This window comes from Lontra canadensis, unplaced genomic scaffold (assembly GCF_010015895.1).
Source record: "Lontra canadensis isolate GAN:19392208 unplaced genomic scaffold, GSC_riverotter_1.0 scaffold86, whole genome shotgun sequence".
Lineage (NCBI taxonomy): Eukaryota > Metazoa > Chordata > Mammalia > Carnivora > Mustelidae > Lontra > Lontra canadensis.
In genome coordinates this window covers 6,393,007-6,416,934 of record NW_022631080.1, presented here as the reverse complement: position 1 = coordinate 6,416,934, position 23,928 = coordinate 6,393,007, and the positions used below count along the sequence as shown (strand labels likewise).

The following is a 23,928-nucleotide window of genomic DNA, read 5'->3' as shown; positions in this document are numbered from 1 at the left end:
GGAGACTGCAGTTGCTTACACCAAACCCCATGCCCCTGCACCAGGCCAGGGCACCCATAGTAAGGCAGGTCTGTCTGTGAGCCAGTGCAGCCGGCCTCTCCCTCAGAAGACCAACACAGGTCCTCTGCATGTACCAAGTCTACTGATCAGAGAGTGCTCCAAAGCATCAGCTTTAGTTCTGGTGGAAATAGGACCAGACTTTCTTTTTTAAATTATTTTTAAATTTTTTAAAATTTATTTTACTTTTTTTTTTTTTTTGTCTTTCAAAACAGGCTTATAGTTTTTTGTTCAAATGTTGTTTTACTTGTTGACTTTTTTAAATTTTTTGATTCAGGCTTCTTTTCTTTCTTTATTCCTTCTTCCTTTCTTTTTCTTTGGAATCAGGCTTACAATTTTTTGTTTCTTTGTTGTTTTGTTCTTTTTCCTTTACTCTTTTCTTGGATCAGCGTTCTTCTTCTTTATTTTTTTTAAATCAGGCTTATCTTATCAAACAAATAAAAGCACACCTACATAAAGGTCCAAACACTCCCCACTGTAAACAAGGAGGAGCTCTGCAGAGGACTGACCTGTGGGAAATAGCAGCCAAAAACACAATGGCTGAGTGCACACAGCACACACTGGAAACACTTCCTGAAGCACCAGGCCCTAGACAGTGTATGAACCCTTAATATAGTCCCACACTAAGGAGCAGGAAACATAACAAGCTTTCAAAATGCAAGACAGAAACCTAGACTTAATGACAAGATGGAAGGAATCTCTCCAAAACAAAGATCAAGAAGAAATCACAGCCAGGGATTTGCTCCAAACAGATATAAGCACTGTATCTAAACAAGAATTTAGAACAACAGCCATAAGAATACTAGCTAGGCTTAAAGGAGCCCAAGTTGCTGCTGCTGCCACCGTCACCGCCGCTAAAGATGACCAAGTCTTCAACTCACACCAAGAAAGTGAAGTTGGTCAAGTCATGCACCGAGTGTGACCAACAGGTGACTGCTGCATGTAAATCTTGTCCCACAGGGTGGGACAAGTAAAACACTCAGAGAAATCATCACTTTTTACATAAGTGAATAGTACCATATCTTTGAAATATTTGTGAATACTGTTTTTATATTAATTTAAACTAGGATATAGTGCAGCCATACCAAGTAAAAAACATCAATTCTGTCTTTGGAGAAGGCTCTGTTAGTGAAAAGACTATACGCTGCTGGTTTGAAAAATTTTATTCTGGAGATGTGAGTCTGAAAAATGAACCTCAAGGGAGACCCAAATCTGTTTTAAATAAAGATCAATTAAGAGCCATGGTGGAAGCTAACCTCAAAACAGCAATTTGAGGGGCACCTGGGTGGCTCAGTGGGTTAAAGCCTCTGCCTTCGGCTTGGGTCATGATCTCAGGGTCCTGGGATCAAGCCCCGCATCAGGCTTTCTGCTCGGCAGGGAGCCTGCTTTCCTCCGTCTCTCTTTGCCTGCCTCTCTGCCTACTTGTGATCTCTGTCAAATAAATACATAAAATCTTTAAAAAAAAAACCCAGCAATTTGAGCCCTCAAACCAGACTTAGAAGTTTCTGCTAGAATTTCTCAATACTGGCTGCAACAGGAAAGGTAAGACTATTGGTAGGTAACAAACCAACTGACGAGGATCATAAACTGAGATGATTAGAGGTGGTCTAATATTTTAATATTTGAAAGAGCAGAGACCTATTTTGAAAAGGAGCATAAGCTTTGACAAAAAAATGAAAGTAAGTGGTCTGGAAAATGGTTGGATGTTGATGAAGTTCACAAATGCGTTAAAACCATCACTACAACCAAAAAGAAGTTTCTGGTAACTGTACGGTGGTCTGCAAAGAGAGTATTCCATTACTTTTAACTCAGGCAAAACTATTAACTCAGGCATCTTATTGTCAAGAAGTTAAAATTATGTATATCAAAAATGGATCTAGGGGCGCCTGGGTGGCTCAGTGGGTTAAGCCTCTGCCTTCGGCTCAGGTCATGATCCCGGGGTCCTGGGATCGAGCCCCACATCGGACTCTCTGCTCAGCGGGGAGCCTGCTTCCTCCTCTCTCTCTGCCTGCCTCTCTGCCTACTTGTGATCTCTGTCTGTCAAATAAATAAAATCTTTAAAAAAAAATGTTATGATGTATTCAACATGCTGAATGGGAAAAATATGTGGATAAGAATACTATATCCAGCAAAGCTGTCATTCAGAATAGAAGGAGAGATAAAGAGTTTAGTTTCTAAGATAACCAAAAACTAAAGGAATTAGTGAACACTAAGCCAGCTCTGCAAGAGATATTAAAGGGGACCCTTGAAGTGGGAAAGAGAGACCAAAAGAAACAGATTAGAAAGGAACAGACATAATCTACAGAAAGGATCTTTACAAGTAATACAAAGGCATTAAATTCACAACTATTAATAATTATTCTGAATGTAAATGGACTTCAATGTTCCAATCAAAAGACATAGGGTATTAGAATAGATTAAATATGCTACTTACAATAGACTTATTCTAGAACCAAACACACCTCCGGACTGCAAGTGAGGAGGGTAGAGAAATATTTATCATGATAATGGACATCAAGAGAAAGCTGGACTAGCAATCCTTATATCAGACAAACTAGATTTTAAACTAAAGACTGTAGTAAGAGATGAAGAAGGACACTATATCATAATAAAGGGGTCTATCCAAAAAGAAGATCTAACAATTATAAATATTTATGCCCCCACCTTGGAAGCAGCCAATTATATCAACCAATTAATAACAAACTTAAACTCATTAAAACAGACCAACAAGGAAATAATAGCTTTGAATGACACTCTGGACCAGATGGACTTCACAGATACATTCAGAGCATTTCATCCTAAAACACCAGGGTACACCTTCTTTTTGAGTGCACATGGAACATTCTCCAGAAAAGACCACATACTGGGTCACAAATCAGGCTTCAAGCAGCACAAAAATATTGAGATCATACCAGGCATATTTTCAGACCACAGTGCTATGAAACTTGAAGTCAAACACAAGAAGAAAGCTTGGAAAGACCACAAATACATGGAGGTTAAAGAATATCCTACTAAAGAATTAGTGAGTTAACCAGGAAATTAAAGAAGAAATAAATAAGTATATGGAAGCAAACAAAAATGAAAACGTGATAATCCAAAACCTTTAGGATGCAGCAAAGGTGGACATAAGTGTAAGTATATAGCAATAGAGGTCTTTCTCAGGAAGCAAGAAGAGTCTCCAAAACACAACGTAAACTTGAACCTAAAGAACTGGAAAAAAACAGCAAATAAAGCCTAAAACCAGCAGGAGAAGGAAAATACTAAAGATTAAAGCAGAAATCAATGATACAGAGATTTTTTAAAAAAACACAGTACAACAGATCAATAAAACTAGGAGGTAGTTCTTTGAAACAATTAACAAGATTAACAAACCCTTACCCAGATTTATCAAAAAGAAAAGAGAAAGAACCCACAATAAATCATGAAAGAAAAAGGAGAGATCGCAGTCAACACCGAATAAATACAAACAAGTATAAGATAATATCATGGGCAATTATATGTCAACAGATTAGGCAATTTGGAAGAAATGGATAAATTCCTAGAAACATAAAAACTACCAAAACTGAGACAGGAAGAAATACAAAATCTGAACACACCCATAACCAGCAAAGAAATTGAGTCAGTAATCAAAAATCTCCCAAAAAACTAGAGTCCAGGGCCAGGTGGCTTCCCAGGGAAATTCTACCAAACATTTAAAGAAGAATGAATACCTGTTCTTCTGAAGCTATTCCAAAACAACAGAAACGGCAGGAAAACTTCCAAACTCATTCTACAAGGCAAGCATTACCTTGATTCCAAAACCAGACAAAGACCCCACAAAAAAGGAGAATTCCAGACCAATATCCCTGATGAACATGGATGTCAAAATTCTCAAAAAGATATCAGCCAATAGGACCTAACAGTACATTAAAAGAATTATTCAACATGACCCAGTGGGCTCTATCCCTGGGATGCAAAGGTGGTTCAGTATCTGCAAATCAATCAACGTGATACATCACATTAATAAAAGAAAGGATAAGAACCATATAATGGTTCTGCATCTCTCAACGGATGGAGAAAAAGCATGACAAAATACAGCATCTTTTCTTGATAAAAACCCCTCAAGAAACTAGGATAGAAGAACATACCTCAGGATCATAAAGGCCATATATGAAAGACCTACAGCTAATACCCTCAGTGAGGAAAACCTGAGAGCTTATCCGCTAAGGTCAGTAACACAACAGGGATGCCCACTTTCACCACTGTTGTTCAACACAGTAACAGAAGTCCTAGCCACAGCAATCAGACAACAAAAAGAAATAAAAAGCATCCAAATTGGCAAGGAAGAAGTCAAACTTGCACTCTTCACAGAAGACATGATACTCTGTAGAAAACGCAATAGACTGCCAAAAATTGCTAGAAGTGATGAATTCAGCAAAGTTCCAGGACATAAAATCAGTGTACAGAAATCTGTTGCATTTCTATACACCAATAATGAAACAGCAGAAAGAGAAACCAAGACATTGATCCCATTTACAGTTCCACCAAAAACCTAAGATACCTAGGAATAAACCTAACCAAAGATCTGTATGCTGAAATCTATGGAATACTTATGAAAGAGACTGAGGAAGACACAAAAAAATGGGAAAACATACCATGCTCCTGGACTGGAAGAATAAATATAATTAAAGTGTCTATACTACCCAAAGCAATCTACACATTCAATACAATTCCCATCAAAATAACACCAACATTTTTCAGAGCTAGAACAAATAATCCTAAAATGTATATGGAAACAGAAAAGGCCCCAAATAGCCAAATGAATGTTGAGAAGAAAAGCAAAGCAGGAGGCATCACAATCCTGGACTTCAAGCTCTATTACAAAGCTGTAATCATCAAGACAGTATGGTACTCGGGGTGCCCGGGTGGCTCAGTGGGTTAAAGCCTCTGCCTTCGGCTTGGGTCATGATCCCAGGGTCCTGGGATCGAGCCCCACATCAGACTCTCTGCTCGGCGGGGAGCCTCCTTCCCCCTCTCTCTCTGCCTGCCTCGCTGCCTACTTGTGATCTCTGTCAAATAAATAAAATTAAAAAAAAAAAAGTATGGTACTGGCACAAAAACAGACACCTAGATCAATGGAACAGAATACAGAACCCAAAAATGGACCCTCGGCTCCATGGTCGACTAATCTTTGACAGAGCAGGAAAGAATATCCAATAGCAAAAAGGCAGTCTCTTCAACAAATGATATTGAGAATAGTGGAAAACCACATGTAGAAGACTGAATCTGGACCACTTTCTTATACTATATACAAAAATGAACTCAAAATGGATGAAAGACCTAAATGTGAGACAGGAATCCATCAAAATCCTGGAGTGAGAAAACAGGCAGCAATCACTCTGGCCTCAGTCACAACGAATTCTTACTACACATGTCTTCAAAAGCAAGGGAAACAAAGCAAAAATGAACTATTGGGATCTCATCAAGATAAAAAGCTTTTGCACAGCAAAGGAAACAGTCGACAAAACTAAAAGACAACCTACAGAATTGGAGAAGATATTTGCAAATGTCTTATCAAATAAAGGGCTAGTATCCAAAATCTATAAAGAACTCAACGCCCGAAAAAGAACAAATCCAGTCAAGAAATGGGCAGATTACATGAACAGAGAGTTCTCCAAAGAAGACATACAAATGGCTCAGAGTCACATGAAAAAATGCTTCAACATTACTCAGCATCAGGGAAATACAAATGAAAGCCACAATGACATACCATGTCACACCAGTCAGAATGGCTAAAATGAACAAGACAGGAAACAACAAATGTTGGCAAGGAGAGTACGGAGAAAGGGGAAAACTTTTACACTATTGGTGGGAATGCAAACTGGTACAACTATTCTGGAAAACAGTATAGAGGTCCCTCAAAAAGTTAAATATAGAGCACCCTACAATCAAGAATTTGCTCTACTCATATTTGTCCAAAGGATACGAACATAGGTTCCAAACACAGGGACTGGAAAAGGCACAGGTTTATTTATTTGACAGACAGAGACCACAAGTAGGCAGAGAGGCAGGCAGAGAGAGAGGGGGAAGCAGGCTCCCCGCTGAGCAGAGAGCCTGATGCTGGGCTCGATCCCAGGACCCTGGGATCATCACCTGAGCTGAAGGCAGAGGTTTTAACCCACTGAGCCACCCGGGCGCCCCATAAGGTACAGGTTTATATCAGCAATGTCCACAAGAGCCAAACTATACAAAGAGTCCAGATGTCCATCAACAGATCAACGGATAAATTAGAGGTGGTATATATACAATGGAATATTACTCAGCCATCAGAAAGAATGAAATCATGCTATTTACATCAAGATGGATAGAACTAGAAGGTATTTATGCTAAGCAAAATAACTCAAAGAAACACAAATAGCATGATTTCACTTATATGTGGGTTTTAAGAAACAAAACAGATGAACATAGGGGAAGGGAAGGAAAAATAATGTAAGATAAAAAGAAAGAGGCAAACCGTAAGAGATCCTTCAATATAGAGAACAAATTGAGGGTTGCTGGAGGGGAGGAGGGGAGGGGGGTTTTGTTGGGATGAGCACTGGGTGTTATATGTAAGTGATGAATCACTAAATTCTACTCATCAAACCAATATTATACTATATGTTAACCAACTTTAATTTAAATGAAAAAATAAAGATTTTTTTAAAAATTAAAAAGTAGGGTGCTTAGGTGGCTCAGTGGGTTAAGCCTCTGCCTTTGGCTCAGGTCATGATTTCAGGGTCCTGGGACTGAGGCCCGCATCTGGCTCTCTGCTCAGCAGGGAGCCTGCTTCCCCCACCCCCTCTGCCTGCCCCTCTGCCTGCCTCTCTGCCTACTTGTGACCTCTTGGTCAAAAAAATAAATAAAATCTTAAAAAAAAATTAAAAAGTAAAAGATACCACCCACAGTAAGTATCTGACCAGTAGGAATGATATTGTTATAGGTTAGTTATGTCTGCCATATGTTAGGAACAGGAAGTTGTGTCAGGTCCTCATCAAAGCAATTTGGAAATCTAATGGATGATACCAGAATTAGGAGTGTTTCAAAGTGGAAACAAAATAAGGGAAGGTAGCAGCGTGGACCTATAGGATAAGATCAGACTACATTTTCGTAAAACACTGGGCACTTCCCAAGATGCAAGGGCTTATATGTGGACTTCCAAAACTAAGGCAGTGATGTTTAAAACTAACGTTGATCACTTTCCTCTGCTTCCTTCTCATCAAAGGGTGTGAGCCAGCCCACAGCTATCTGGAATCATTTGTATACCTGCACCAGAGAGTAAATGATATGACAAGTATACAGGATGTAAATTTATTTTGAGACTAGAACACTGAGGTGTTATTGAAACATGTACTTCTCTCATTAAGGAAATAAAGAAAAACCTAAACTGTTTTCTTTAGATTCAATTAGAAAACACCCTTACTAGTAAAAATATTTAAAATCTAACACTGATACATACGTACCTACTAAATAAGTCTATTTATTTTTAAAATGTAACTACTTTTTCATAATTTCAAAATAAATAGCTCTCACCTATGCCTTCTCTTCAAAAGAGAAGGATAAAAATAAATGAGAATGGCTCAAGTAACTACCTAAATTACTGCCTTAAACAAAATATGTCATTGTAGAATATAGTTCTTAATGCATTGTAGGACACTAAAACTGGTATTTTAATGCCAAAAAAATCTTTAGCGCAAGTGTAGTCACATACAAACATTTGCTGAAAAACAGCAGACAATAAGGCCTGCAAATTAAGAACCACTTCCAAAAAATGTCTAATTATCCAACCAGTTCTCTCACGTTGGGTCTGATTTCACTGAAGTAGCCACTATTTAAAGTTGCAAATATTTACATTTTTTTAAGTGAACACAATTCTTTTTCTTAGGACATTCTTACCGAATATAGACCATGTAGGAGATCATGACAAATTACAAAGATGACTAGCAGATGGCCTCTGCCCTCAAGGTTCTTCAGTGTAAAAGATAATAAGGATAAAAGAAACACAATGAAATCTAATGAAGGACAGACTATGGTGGATGCTCTTCAAGGTCAGAAGGCAGGCATAGCTCTACTGGGTACATATGTTTGGGGGTGGGAAAGTAACCTGGAGGGGGAGTCTTGGAAAGTTTTTCTGGGCTGGCCTTTTAAGGATTGGTAGGATCAGGATGTGCAAATGACGAGGAAAGACATCCTAGGAAAACAAAATATTGAATGAGAGTTTCCAACTGAATAAAGCAAGGGACATAGATAAGGTACAGTGAGCTTGGTCAGTAGGGCCTGAGTATAAGATTCAAAAGAGGAGGAGTGGAAAGTGAAACTGGAAATGGGGGCCAATAGCCATGTCATAGAGGCACTCAGTATTAAACTACAATATTTAAACTATTCAATAGCACTCAGGATTTTAGAATACTACTTCATTATTTAGAAAAATGTATAGATATAACAGATTTGGGAGTAGGCTTAAGAGAAAACGGAGGGATAAAGGCCAGGTAAAAGGCTACTTAAAATAGACCAGATTAAGAAATAATGAGCTCATGCATTAGAGTGGTGGTAATAGGAATGGAAAGAAGGGGAAAGATGGCAAAAATACAGCTACTGGGTGGTTTTTTTCGGCCACTACACCCACCATGCACCTTACCCCTGTCAAACCGTATCTTATCATTCATCATTTCTTTATGCCTCCCTAATTTTGTAACTAATATTTCCTCTGCCTAATGAACTATTCCATTTAGATGTAACAGCCTCTAAAAACTTTCCCCAGATTCTACTACCCACTTCATTAGACAGAGGTGCTATTGACTCTCAGTATTTGTGAATAATCCAATTACAGCAATTAATTAAACTGTATTGTAATTTTTGGTATGCCTATCTGGTTCCCCCTGAAGACGGTAAGCTTCCTGAGGGCAGAGCTCCATATATTATTAATATTTTGACCTACCTAACCTGTCTTTTGTAACACCTGGTAAAGAACTTGGTTAAGAATAGGATTCAATAAGTGTGGAATAAATGAAAAGGCAGAATGGGAAGAACTTAAAGATTAAGTAACTAGAACCTAGGAAACCATGGACTGTGCCTCTGATTATAAAGTAGTACTGAAAACTTAATATACAACTGTGAAATAAATACATTGACAGCAAAGTTTCTAGTGAGACAGCACTTAAATATCCATTTTTTAGCAAGAGAAACTATCTTTTGAAATGTGTAGAATACTTCTATTTGTGCTCCCTTTGGAGGAACACTTTTTGTTCTAAAAGAACACATTTTTGTTCTAAAGAGCACTTTTTGTTCTAGAAGAACCATCTCATTTCCCCTAATAGAGGTGAAGTAGCTAGACGCATACTGTTTTGGGGAAGAGGACATAGCCAGATGCTTTTTGGCTTGGCAAAGAACTAGCACCTCGGTACCCAACCTGTGTACCAAGGGCCCCTAGGGTGCTGCAGCAAATTCATGGAGAATGTGAAGATATTTTATATTTTTAAAGGAAATGCATTGATACTCAACAACTGTTGGCCACACAAACTACCAGCTTAAGGTAATTAACAGTTTCATCATTAGAAAGTTCTATGCCCACTTCCTTTGTGAAGCTGGATTTCAGCTGTGATTTTAAAAATATGCTGTGTGAAAAATCAATATGGAACAGGAAATGGAGGTGGCAGTATCCAATTAGATTCCAAGGTGTGAGAAGTTGGATAGTGCCCAACAGGAACACACATCCTATGCATGGCTATTTAAGATTGAAATAAAAATGTTACTTTCTTTCAATTTAGGTATATTACTTTTTTATATGGCTACTAAGCTGTCAGGATAGAAATATTTATTAAGTTGTCTGGACCTAATTATGTAATAAATGGAATTATTAGGTACTTCTTTCGGCCTATGGCTGCTATAAAAAAAAATCACTCTGACAATTAAGGGCACCATAAACTCAGGAAGAGGGAGACTCTGACCTACATGTTCTGGAGACATGGAATCTTGCCACTGCTCTTCCAAATCTATTTGGTACTCTAAGCTTAAATGGGTGGGAAGTTCCTTCTCTGAGAAAGGAAACCATACCATAATCATTTTGAAGATCCAAAGTTACAGAAACCTGTCATATGGGTTACTGCAGCCCTCATAAGAGTTACAGGTAGCAAGAAAAGAATACAGTGTAGTTCCCCTAGTCACATCATTCAGTTGTAGATTATACTAAGTTAGCCCTTTCTCAATTATCCCCTCTGGTTCTATGAGCTTGTCTGTAGAAGAGACCAGGAATACAAAAACTGAAACAACAAGGTCATTAAATAGCTGAAACACTGGGAAAGCAGGCCTACTATATTATGGAGTGGGTGGGCAAAGGTAAGTGAAATGCTAAATAGAAAGGTACTCTTTTCTTTTCCCAGAACTGCTGAAAATTACTACCAGCCCAGCTAGGGCAATTTATTCAATTACTTTAACTGATTCCTTTAGTGTACTTGGAACTGTTCTGGGTACCAGAACACCTGGTTATTTGCCCTGGTTCTAATATAAGACTACATCCTGGCGACAGTAGCAAGACTATCAGGAGCAACAGAGAATGGGAACTTTGCACAATTAATCTAGCATTCCATTACCTTTTCTTCAATGCAAGAGTCAAGACCTACTCTTCTAGACCTAATGTGTAATCCTAGAGTTCTCAAATTTCCCCTGGGAACAAGGTTGGTCAGGGAAGGAAGACATTCTTGTATTACCAGGGCCTGTGGTTGTTTGAGTAACAAATGTGATCTCATTGGTATCCCAAGGTTGTTCACTGGTACACATCAGTTACATATTCAGAAAGTAAGAAAAAGTTGTTACAGCAAACAGCTATGGGAGAAAAGCAAAAAACCCTAAGCTTGCTTTCTTTATCTGTAAGATTGGAATAATAGCACCAATCTCATGGTTGTAAATGAGGTAATGTATATAACATAATTAACTCACAGCTTGGCAAAAAAAAAAAAAAAGAATGCTCAATAAATAGTGGTATGACTTGTCACCATCACAGTGGCAGTTATTGCATAAAGGGAAAAACAAGAGATCTGCCAAACGGATAATAAAGACACTCAGAAAATACAGAATGAATAAGGACTGGGTTAACGTGCAGTGAATCTGTATGCTTAAATCTAGGGATGCCTGGGAGTTTGGTCCCCCTGGTCAAGTTTAGGATGAAATGTGCTAGCTTCATAAAGTGCTATTTTAAGTCTGAAACTCCCTTGGAGGCACTCCGTACTAGACTGTCTAGACTGCTTATTGAAAATGAATAGATTGATGGTGTGCATCTGACTTAACTGATTATGCAGCCTCCCTTCAGCTATATGACTGGCAGAGTGTCAAAGATTCCCAGTGAACTTGTGCCTTGCTTGTTTCCCCTGAAACCAAGGTTATCTTAGACATATCTCAGTGGTTCACAATTAGAAGACAAAGTTATCCCATGCAACTAAAAAATCACCTTAGCCATTTTTCTCCTGCTGTACCGTATCTTTAGCCACATTAAAGCCTTATGAGAATCTCACAGGTTCTTTCAATTATCTAATGTCATGTAGTAGCCACAAAATACTTTGATGATTAATAAATATTTGGGAGATAAAGAGATTTTAAAACATCAGAAATTCTTTGGAATGTATATCAAGGTCTATTTCTGGTCCTTATTATACAGATCTGACATCTGTAACAAAATCATAAGGAAGCATCTTTTACAATAACTTATATGCTTACGTTTATTAACTTCAAGTTTGGTCAAATGTACGCTGACAGCCTATTATCATTAGAATTTTAACAATAGATCACAAAGAAGATCTTAAGAAGGCTAGAATAAGAAATGAAAATTATACACATGACTTATTATGAAGAGAATCAGGAGAAGCTACAACAAAATACACTGAATAATTAAATTATTTTCTATTCATTTTTAGGTTATCTGATAGTTTAGGTAGCTATTCAATATTTTACATGATCATTGTGGATACTGACTGTAATACATCATTTATGCAGAAAACACTCAAATAAACCCAATCTCATGAACTTAGAAACAAGAGATGACCAAGGTCGCACATTACAATTTATCTTACGCTTTATGTGCAGGAAGCCTCAGCTCCCTTAGATTCATCAAGGATCAATTCATGCAACTCTCAACCATGAGCCTGGCTATGGTTGAAAACTTGAAAGCCTCACTTGAAAGCCTCACTGCACATTAAAGCTGAAAAGCAGAAGGGGTAGGATGGGCTGAACTACTTCAACATGCTGAGAGAAACAAGAAGTGAAAGCTGATTAATCTGAAGGCAAGAGAAAAGAGAGACAGAAGGCCCTTTGAGGATTATTTGGAATAGGCTTTAACCTCACCCTTCCCCCATACTAACAACTCCCAAAGCTGTAGGCATCGGTGATTATGTTTATAATGATGAATCTGAGTCATCAAGAAAGGACCATGATGTTCAGGATATTGTTTAGGAAGGAAGTAGATTACATGATCTGTTTTAGAACTATTTCCAAAAAAATACTTCTTAATAAGTGTTTTTAAACACTTATTAAAAAGGTAAGCATCAGCAATTTGCAAAATGTATTTATTCAAATGGAAAGTTTATTCCTAGAGAATGTTGTGTAAATGTTGGCATAGCAACAACTGAATCTATAATGGGTCCACACACTAACCAGGAAGCTGTTTTTCTTTTCTGAATAAATCTCTAATACCTTGTTCAGTTGTGAATTTCTCATATGACTGCAGAATATGCTAAGCTATCCACTTATATAAGCCTCCTGTTTGTCACATGAACACTGACTTTGGAAACAATCTTTTCGAAGCCAATAATCTGTTCACCACTTTCACCAACCCTGACTTAAGACTAGTGAAACTGCAAGAAAAGAGAGGAGTGTAATATGGTGAAAAGGTCCTGAATTTGCAGTCACGATATGCAGATTCCTGTTCCAGCTCCGACATTAAACTGGCTGCATGGTTCTTTATTTTGTTGCTTAATTTATCTGGTCCTGTCTCCTAATTTGTGAAGCTAAGGTGTTGTATATTATTTCTTAGGCCTTTTCAGTTGTAACTGTGAAGTTTTATAACTGGGAAGATTTTTGTTGTGTAGGCATAGTTTATTGTATCCAAATCCTTTTGAGATATGAATACACTATTTTCCAGCCAACCAGCCACCATCCCCTAAACCAAAAGCAAATAAATAAATAGAAGAGAATACCAACAAGGCACATCCGCCCCACCCAACCCTGTGCTAAGATTTATATAAAAATCTATTGGGGCACCTGGATGGCTCAGTGGGTTAAGTCTCTGCTTTTGGCTCAGGTCATGATCTCAGGGTCCTGGGATTGAGCCCAACATCAGGCTCTCTGCTCAGCAGGGAGCCTGCTTCCCACTCTCTCTCTGCCTGCCTCTCTCTGCCTACTTATGACCTCTCTGTCAAATAAATACATAAATCTTTAAAAAAAAATCTATGATGCATCATATTCAGAATTCCTTGTTTTCTTACTTCTGAGCCATTTTGACACTATTATTTACTCAGTTGGTCATGCATACAATGCCTTCAAGGTTTTTTCTGGCTGAAAAAGGTAAGAAGTAGTTCTTATCACAGACTGATGGAAATAACTTTTCCTAGAAAAACAAAATTCTCACATTCCAAAGTGACATTTCATTTACAAAAAACAAAGTCATGTAAACTAAAAAGATGCCATTTGGACCATCTTCCTATTTCTTGATAAGGTCGGAAAAAGGCATTTCCCAATTGTATCTCGCCTCTGTAACCTATTTGAGGAACTTATAATTAATTTTTTCATAGGGGGTAGGTTTTCTAATTCAGAATTTGTTGTATAGTCGAGGTGTTCATATACCCAATCAATATGTCACAAGTGTACAGCTTAGGGTGGCATGTAGTGTGTGTGTGTGTGTGTGTGTGTGTGTGTGTGTATATATATATATATATTTTTTTTTCCCCCATGGGAATTAGGGAGTTAAAGCCTATATAGGAAGTCAGATATTTAAAAAATTAATTTGAAGTTACAGGACTGAGCTAGTGAGAGTGGGAAGCCTCAGTGTTTGAGAGAAGAAAATATCCTGAAGCTGCTTCTTAAGGACAATGTGGTGGTTATGATCACTAGCTAACACTTAAAAAATATATATCTTTGTGCCTCCAGAGGTATGTGACAAAATGCCAGCTGATAACAGGCAGGTTTCCAGGAATACATCTGGCACAAATGCCAGAAATGGATTTCTACAAGAGAAAACAACAGAGGTAATGTATGTCTATAAAGTCAGTATTCTCTAAAGACAAAACAAACATGGTGTCCCCAAGAGTGAGTCTTACTAACTCAACATGGTTTTCTTGTAAAACCAAAATTTACAGCGTAGAATATTCAAGTGTCTCTTGTCCAATGATCTTAAGCTTAATAAGGAATAAAGAGATACAGAGAAATGGCCTAACAGATTGTCTCACATAAAAAGGTAGAAGGCCAAATTTTCTTTTGAAGGAATTTCACAATTCATAACTCCTTATTAAAGAATTTTTCTGAGATGGTAGATGGCAGCAATCAAGTTGCCAGCAATCATTAAGAACTGATTTTTTTTTTTTGAAAGACAGATCACAAGTAGGCAGAGAGGCAGGCAGAGAGAGAGAGGAGGAGGAGGCAGGCTCCCCGCTGAGCAGAGAGCCCGATGCGGGACTTGATCCCAGGACCCTGAGATCATGACCCGAGCCGAAGGCAGAGGCTTCAACCACTGAGCCACCCGGGCGCCCAAGAACTGATTTAAAGGTAGAATATTCTAATACATGATATTTATGGATGAGGGGGTACACCTTACCCATAGAAAACAAATACAGAATTAGCACATGCTCTAATTTATATAAAATTAAGCACACAATTGGGTGGAATCATCAAAACAGAAGATAGGTATTTCTCCTGTCACTAGTGCCTCAATTATATTAGCAAGGGTATCATTTGTCTTAGTGTTTACAGTTCTTAGACATAAAAGTTTCTTTTTAATTTATGGATCCTATCTACACTGATTATAGTTCTGTCCCATATGGAAGAATATGGAAAGAACTGTAACTGATAATAGCCATTTAATGGGGAAAAAGGCAGGTAGACGAAGTCACCAAATACGAAATACGGTTTTAAATACTAAACTCTATGTTATACTCAATGCTTTACAACCTGTCAGCATAGACAATATGATATTACCTCTGTGATAGTTAGCTGCAATCTAGATCCAGGAGTGGATGGTTGGCCTAACAGAACATGTTCTACAGCTCATCAAAAAGCCACATTCCAGGGGCACCTGGGTGGCTCAGTGGGTTAAAGCCTCTGCCTTCAGCTCAGGTCATGATCACAGGGTCCTGGGATGGAGCCCCGCATCGGGCTCTCTGCTCAGTGGGGAGCCTGCTTCCCTCTCTCTCTCTGCCTGCCTCTCTGACTACTTGTGATCTCTGTCTGTCAAATAAATAAATACAATCTTAAAAAAAAAAGCCACATTGCAGAGGTGGCTATTCAGATAGCACTTAAAAGAGAACACTCAGCTACCTCTTTCTCCTGCCAACAACGGCAGAGCATAATGGGTTTAGGAAATGGAGTCTCTCTGACAAATTAGTGCCTTTGGTAATTAGGACACGGACTCCAGAAATGACTTTTTACTGGTGGAATTAATATTGTTTATATGTGAATTTTCTCCAGGAATGACAACAGAATGCAACCTTTTGCTTGCTCTGCCTAAAGGGAAGGTGCTAATTATCAGGATTACTTGGTTTTCTTCCTTTTCCTCATGGTGGCTCCTCAGGGATCCCTTTAGAAAACCTGGGGCTTCACTGAGCAATACATTGGAAACCACTGATCGTCTCAATCCCTTCATTTTACTGACAAGAAAACTGAAATCCAGAAGTTAAGTGACTCACCCAAGGACACAACTGCTTGATTATAGAATCAGGGCTATACCTTGGTTTCCAGAACCATGTAATGTTCTTCTTTAGACTCAAATTACTTCTATGAAAAACATCATAATATGTGTATTATGGCTTGTCTCTAAAGATTTACTTTTCTTTATTCCAAATCAGTGGTTCCCAGCCCAGAGCAATTTTGCACCCCTAGGGAATGTTTAGCAATGTCTGGATACATTTTTCATTGTCACAACTTGGAAAGGAAGGAACCACTGGCATCTAGTGTGGACAGGCCAACAATGTTGCTAAACATCTAATAACACACAGGACAGCACCCCCCACATACAAAGAATTATCCAGCCAAAAATGTCAACAGTCACTTCTAGATATACATCTCAAAGAACTGAAAACAGGGACGCCTGGGTGGCTCAGTTGGTTGGACGACTGCTTTCAGCTCAGGTCATGATCTCGGAGTCCCAGGATCGAGTCCCACATCGGGCTCCCAGCTCCACGGGGAGTCTGCTTCTCCCTCTGACCTTCTCCTAGCTCATGCTCTCTCTCACTGCCTCTCTTTCAAATAAATAAATAAAATCTTAAAAAAAAAAAGAACTGAAAACAGATATTCCAACAAAAACTTGTATAACAATGTTCACAGCAGCATTACTTACAATAGCAAGAGTGGAAACAATCCAAATGCCCACCAACTGATGAAGAGATCATCAAAATGTGGTATATTTATACAATGGGATATTATTCAGCCACAAAAGGGATAAGGTACTAACACGAATACAACATGGAAAAACCTTAAAAAAGCAGGGCAAAGCTAGACACAAAAGGTCTAATATTGTGTTATTCCCTTCATATGAAATATCCAGAATAGGTAAATCTATAGAGAAAGAAAGCAGATTACAGGTTGCCAGGGCCTAGGGAGAGGGAAGAATGAAGATTGACTACTTCATCGGTCTGGAATCTCCTGTGGAGGTAATGAACATTTTCGGAAATAAATAGTAACATAACATTGTGAATTACTGTCACCGAATTGTATACTTGAACATGGTGAATTCTATGCTATGAGAAAAAATGTCAACAGTGCAAACCTAACTTATGTACCAAAGGTTATTTTGTGGCAGAGAGGATTGTATCAAAGACAAAAAGCATCCAGAACTATAATGACTTTGTTTTGTTTATTTTTTAAGAGGCTTGACCCTTCTTAAAGAGTTACCTCATTTTCCTAGTGGAAAAGACTGGCCAGGAAAAAATAATGGCTGCTGTCAACCCCAAGCAGATCTGTATTACTGTTATAAAATTATGAAGATAAGGGTTTACAATAAATTGGTGACCTCATCTAAATGGCAGAGGCATGAACATGCTGCCGTAATGAAGAGACTCTGAAATTTAATGCAGGCCAGAAAAGGAAATAATTAATTGGCTTTAACTGTGTGCCTTTACTTGAACTATAAACCAAGGAGCTGTCAAATAAAAGCAGACACTACACTAAGAGAAAGTTACTTTACAAGGCTTGTCACTTTGCATGTTCATTCCTTGGTTGAAAATATAGAGCTGTATGCTCAGAGTTAAAGTTTAGGACTGGCCTCAACTGAGCAGTAGTTCAGCAGCAGATCGAAGAGCTTCGAAATTTACTGTGACGGCTCTAAACCATCTTACCTTCTGCTAAGTCTTGGTAAGTGGGGTAACGTGTTTGCGTTTCTTGGGCTAAAGGAGCCAAGTACATCCTGTGACCCAAAGAAATTATGCTGCTACGTTTTAATAAAAAACAGACTGTAACTGGCACACTGCCGCTGTTTATGTTCGTGGATATGAGAACATCAAGGGCATTAAGTTACCATTAGGTATAGAAAATGAAGACAGAAACTGACTTTTCACATTCAGACCTTAGAGACCCAGGATTTTCTTCTAGGCTAGGTAGATCTCTAAAGGCTACTGAAAGAGGAGAAACAAAAAATGCAAAGCTACGTCATTTTAATTATTCTCCACAAATAAGCCCTGTCTGCTTGTCATCATTCAGTTATTCCCAATACTGTTTTCTACACAATGAAGCAAAATTAATCCTTTTGAAGATTCATGGCTAAATACTATTCCCATTTTGTATAACAGGTACAGGGGCATCTTGTAGCCAGCTACTATGGTGACAACATAATGAATTTCTTCCAGAAGCTCTGTTTTTAAGGTAAAGACAGTGACATTCACCATCAATAACTGTATTAGGCTAATACATACCATGAATTGCTGCTCTAGCACTTAGAACATTCAGTAAGAGAAGTGTGTTCTGTTATAAAGAAAATTCACATGGAAAACAAGTATGACTTAAAAATCATATTCTATACAAACATCGTAACAAAACAGGGGTGCCTGAGTCGCTCAGTTGCTTGGATGACCAACTCTTGATTTCGGCTCAGGTCATGATCTCAGGGTTGTGGGACTGAGCCCTGCACCGGGCTCTGCACTCAGAAGGGAGTCTGCTTGGATTCTCTCTCCCTTCTCCCTCTGCCCCTCCCCACCCTATGCTCTCATTCTCTTTCTAAATCTTAAAAAAAAAAAAACAAGAACATTATAATGAAACAATAGCTCCAAAAATTTTTAGCAAGAAAAATCCCAAGGAATTGCTTTGTGGAGTACTAAGACTTGTGTCATTTTGTCATGAATACACCAGTTGCTCAGGGGGTAGGGGGTGGGGGATGAAAGCATAGAATAAAGTTTTAATTTCCATCCAAAGACGATAAATATTCCAGCATTGTGTACATAATATTTTGTGAGCCAATACATACATATTTATATAATCCCCACATTCTCTTCCTTGTGAAAATGTTCATTCTCCAATTAAATGTTATACACGATTTTATTTACATACGCTGCTCCTTTTTGTAACAGCATCTCCCCTTGTTGTCTCCTACTATTCTGGTGTTCCATAATGTATTCTACTCTTCCTGTTAAGAAAAACCTCAAGGGGGTTGCCTGGGTGGCTCAGTGGGTTAAAGCCTCTGTCTTCGGCTCAGGTCATGATCTAAGCATCCTGGGATCGAGCTCCGCATCACAGCCGCGCATCACAGCCCCGCATCACAGCCCCGCATCACATCGGGCTCTCTGCTCAGCAGGGAGCCTGCTTCCCCCTTTCTCTCTGCCTGCCTCTCTGCCTACTTGTGATCTCTGTCTGTCAAATAAATAAAAGAAAAGAGAAAAGAAAAGAAAAGAAAAGAAAAGAAGAAAAACCACAAGGACAAAAACTTATTGATCAGAAAGGGTGGCTTTCACCAGCTTAAGTGGTATTTTAAACCCCTTACTTTGGGCACCTTGCAGTATGGGACGTGTCCCTCGCTGCTCAGAAGACTTTGGTATTTGAGGCACTCCACTACCTGATACATGTCTTTTAGCTGTTATCATAAATGGTGATAAACAATGAGTCAATTCTCTTTGCCCATCTGTCCAGTCCCCCATGGATTATATGAACATTGTCATAGATCCGAGAAAATATTTTCTTCCATACCTATCAAATCAACAGAGAGCTCTTAAGTTTTTAATTGACTTTATACACTACTAATGACTAAGGTATTCAAAACATGGCCTACTAGAAGACAAGAAAAACTGCACAGGCCATCAGGAAACCTAGGTTTGCATTATGGATCTCCATTTTATAGGCTGTGGAGTTTAGATTACCTTCAGTTTTGTAATCCATAAAATAAAGATAATATCCCTATTTACATCATAGTGTTCTCTGACAACTCAAATTAAGATAATGTATGAGAAATATCTGTAAGTTATGAAGTGTTCCATAGACACTTGTTGATCTCAAAATAATTATATATTCTTAAGTCCTAAATACGAAGCTCTAGCTCAGAACTCATATATCTGTAGTAAATGTGATTTCAATGACATAAATGGACACAGATGGTGGTCTAATAAAAAAATTAAATAGACAAGTGTGTTCTCATCCTCCTACCACCACGTTTAAGACTTGGCTCACACTTTTTTCATGTCACATAAAAGAATGATTCATCTAACACATATTCATAAATAATTTCTTCATCTAGTATCAAAGAATATTTAAAGAAATTCATGCCAATATGAATTTTAACTTTTCACCTACACTGTATGGTTTTCCAGCTGTGTTCTTTGTTTTCATGCCTCCTTGTTAATGAGGCTAGTGCCATGTCTTTGTGATATTTTCCTCTGCTGTCCCTTTGTATGACACATTGAGCTATGTTTGTGAGAATCTTTGCCAAATCCAGTAAAAAAAAACTTCATTGTATGTTTCCAGAAGAGAAAAAAAATTACCACATAGTAGCATCTTTTTCCCCCCACTAACAGTGACAGCAATTAGCAAGTGAAATCAGGCAAGCTAAGTAAAGCTTAGAGAGTAAAGGATAGTCTTTGAGATTCAGGATGTGAAGGATGTTTTTAAAGTGGCCAACACAAACAGTCAAAATGCTATTATAAGCTTCCATATGTTTGTAAAGTAGCATTTTTTGGAGCACTTCCCTTATCTCATCTCCAGACTGGAAATATACCCATCCTTGCAGATAACATTACCATGTCCTATCCTTTAGCAAGAACTCCTTTTAGTTGCCTGACCATTTAAACAAAGACTTGCTGAAGAACCTTTTAAAGTAAGCTCCTAATGATCTTGCTAATGACCTGACGATCATTCTGAAAAGGAAGAGAGGACACAATAAGGAATGTGTTGCTCTCAGTGCAACTTCTCCCTGTGGTCATGATGAAATCCAACAATCCAAACATTCTTCACATCCACCTGAAGCTTGAAATTAGGTGAGGACCAAGCCACAGTGAGTTACTCTGGAAACTTCTGTTGATAGCTGACTTGGAGTTAGGACATGGCATGGATTCAGTCCCAGAACTTTCACCAGTTCTTTTCAAATTTACTCATGTTTTTTACATTTCTAAACTATCAAGAGATTGCTGTATTTTGTGGAGGCTGAGAAAGAACTAGAATCCCTGGGGCTAATCAATCCCCCAGGAAATCACTGCAGAAAACAGGCAAAATCTGACTCAACAAGGTTCAGGAAGAAATTTTTCATGATTGATCCATAATCCTTGTGGCTGCTTACCAGGGGGCCCATACCAAGGAGTGGCAAGCAAAGTGCTTAGAGCACAAAACCTAAGGAGGCACTCGTTGTCCGTTGCATAACCCTGGTCCCAAGCACTGCTGCCTACACAAGCATCTGACCAAACCACTTCATTTTAACTGTTAGAAGACAGAACCAAGGGGGGGTGTCTGGGTGGCTCAATCAGTTAAGCGGCTGCCTCTTTGATTTCGGTTCAGGTCATGATCTCATGGTCACAGATGGAACCCTGCATCAAGATCTGCACTCAGTGCAGAGTCTGCTAAGCATTCTCTCTCCTTTTCCCTCTGCCCTTCCTCCTGCTTGTGCACACACTCTCTCCCTCTAAAATAAATAAATCTTTAAAAAAAAAAAAGAACCAATGAAAGTATACTTATTCAATAAGGACAGCTGAGAACAGATTGCACTGCTCTCTTCTATAGAGTTCTTAACACACTTGTATAGGCGTCATGACATTATGACAGCCACAGCTTTCCAAGAATATATAAATCCCACTTGGGATATGGACAAGCAAATACAGGGGAACTCTAGGACATGATCATGGTAGTAGGAGTAGAATTTGAATTCAGGCCTCTAACTCTATGACCAATACTCTTCTCGTTATACTACACAACACGAAGTCTCCCTCTGAGGTCCTTTATGCATATGGTTTTATGGTCTATGTTGATTAGGATTTTTTATGGAGTCACTGGTGGCTGGTAATATTAATAACAAAATGACCTTGAATTTGTCTGTTGTCTACTGCCCATAAATAGCCTCATGAAAAAGGAAATATCAAAGGAATTCATCTAATGGTTCTTAAATGCCAGGCTTTAACATTTTAGGGGAAATCAAAACCATTTATAAATCAACCTCACAGATGAATTTTTTAATACTGTCACTGGCTGCACAGCAGAATCATCTTTTTGTTTCTGTCAATTATCAACAAGGCTTAGAAACCACTGGAAGCATATGGGTAACTTTGCTAAGAGTTGTAAAGAAGCTGGGATTAGGACAGGTCTATATATATCAAGTTTGAGCCTTCTCTCCCTCTACTGGGAGACGTTCAGAAAAGAGCAGAAGGAAGGAAAACAAAAGACCCTAGCCAATGAGCAGCATGTGGTCTGTTGGTTTTTCTCTGCACTGCCCTGCTTCAGACAGTAACTTTCTAACACTAACCAGAAATACAATTTAGATGTCCACAAAATACTCCTGAGTTGCAAATTTAATTTCCTGGATACATAGATTAACATGGGGAAAGTATGAATTATTAAAAAGCAAACAGAAACTTACTCTTCCCCATGTTTTCTTGTGGTCTCTGGCAGGTTCCTGGATGATGACTCCCTGTATAAAACACAGCACATACACACAGTCAGATTCACAGAGGTTGAGTCACTACATCGAGTAAGTTCCATTAAAGCCGATGTGGTCAACATGAGCATTTCATTTTAGTGCATTCCAATCTTGCCCCCTACACAAATGTATTCTTCATCACAAATAGGTATCTAACTTCAGAGAACAGAAACACAGCATTCTGAAAGCACGGACTCTATCTGTATCGACTTACTATGTCCTTGTTTGTCTAGCATTAGTTTCTGCCCTTGCCAAATAAAAGTCATCAAATTGGTCACACGCTCATTTCTTAGGAAGGCAGTGACATAAACAAAAAATGTTAAACAAAATGACGAAAGGTCCAATTTTAATAACCAAGCAGCATGTTATTAGTTTGCCTATCCCTGGCTTCTCTTCAGTGTCACTCTGTGACAAATCCAATACCCTTTACAGTGTAACATTTTCCTGAATGGTGTCAAACAGCAGTACCCCTAATTAAATTATCCCTGAAGCAAAACAGCCCACAGAGCTATTACCAATAAACAGTATGAATCAATAACCATGAATTACTGACAATGGAAATTTTGTAGGAAAAAAACCACATAATCCAAATGCAGGTATGCATGGAAGAAAAGCAATTCTTTTTTAAAAAGATGAAAATACATTACACAAAAGCTAATTCATACCATAATGCTTCATTTTCTTACAGGGTTCAATCACAGAATTATTGCACATTTATTATTTACCTGCCACATTCCCAACATGGAGCTAAGCACCAGAGGCAAAATTATAAGACATCATCTATCTGCCCAATAATGAATGTATAACCTACTTGAAGTTAAGCATGTACGAGAGAATGATATCATCAAGACGGCCATATAGGTCATTCCCAACTATAATATCCCTCACAAGAAGACCAACCGGCAACTATCCATAGAAACATCAGTGTGAAAATCCGACATTAGAAGAGGACTGGACACATTCTGACCCCACTGCCTTTCCCCTACAGTGCCACACTGAGAGGGTTTCCCCACCACCACCTCCGCCCAGGAATGATGGTTACTACAGTGGGAAAAGAGAGCCCAAGGCAGACATCTAGCTCCCCCGGCACATGGGCCCCTTTGTAGGAAGTCCACGCATGTCTTGCCTCATAGGGGTCAGTGGAAGAATCTCCACACTGATCAGCTAAAGAGGGAGAAGGGCATGGGGCTTACAGCAGGTCTTGGCAGAAGGCATTCGTGCTTGCAGCAACACTGCTGAGCAGAGATCCTAGCCAGCAGCTCTGGCCACCTGCAGAGTTGAGCCAGTGGTCCTCTCTGGCTAGGGAACTTGGTTGGCGGTTTTGCCTGATTTGGATCCCCAGTCACTGAGCCATACTGGTAGGGGAGACTGTTCTACCACCCTGCCCAAGAAGGGACGCAAATTCCCAGCCCCACCTTAGTGCTGAACATAGCCTCCAGCTCTGCCCACCCAGGAGGCCCAGCCAGAGAACTAGAGTAGCCACAGAGCTCATCCTATAGCCCTGGTCAGGAAGTCAAGCCAGCAGCCATGCACAACAGTTCAGCATAGCCGCTGGGCCCATA

The 23,928-nt window shown here is 38.9% G+C and overlaps 1 protein-coding gene across 2 annotated transcripts in view; it reads right to left on the bottom strand.

Annotated features, from left to right (window-relative positions):
* PRRG1 (proline rich and Gla domain 1) overlaps positions 1–23,928 on the bottom strand; it is a 149,907-nt gene that overhangs the window by 64,552 nt on the left and 61,427 nt on the right. For both annotated transcript variants that reach the window (XM_032883135.1, XM_032883136.1), the window contains exon 2: positions 22,307–22,357. In XM_032883135.1, the coding sequence (XP_032739026.1) occupies positions 22,307–22,316 (10 nt within the window). In that variant the 5' untranslated portion in view covers positions 22,317–22,357. The remainder of the gene's footprint in view (positions 1–22,306; positions 22,358–23,928) is intronic.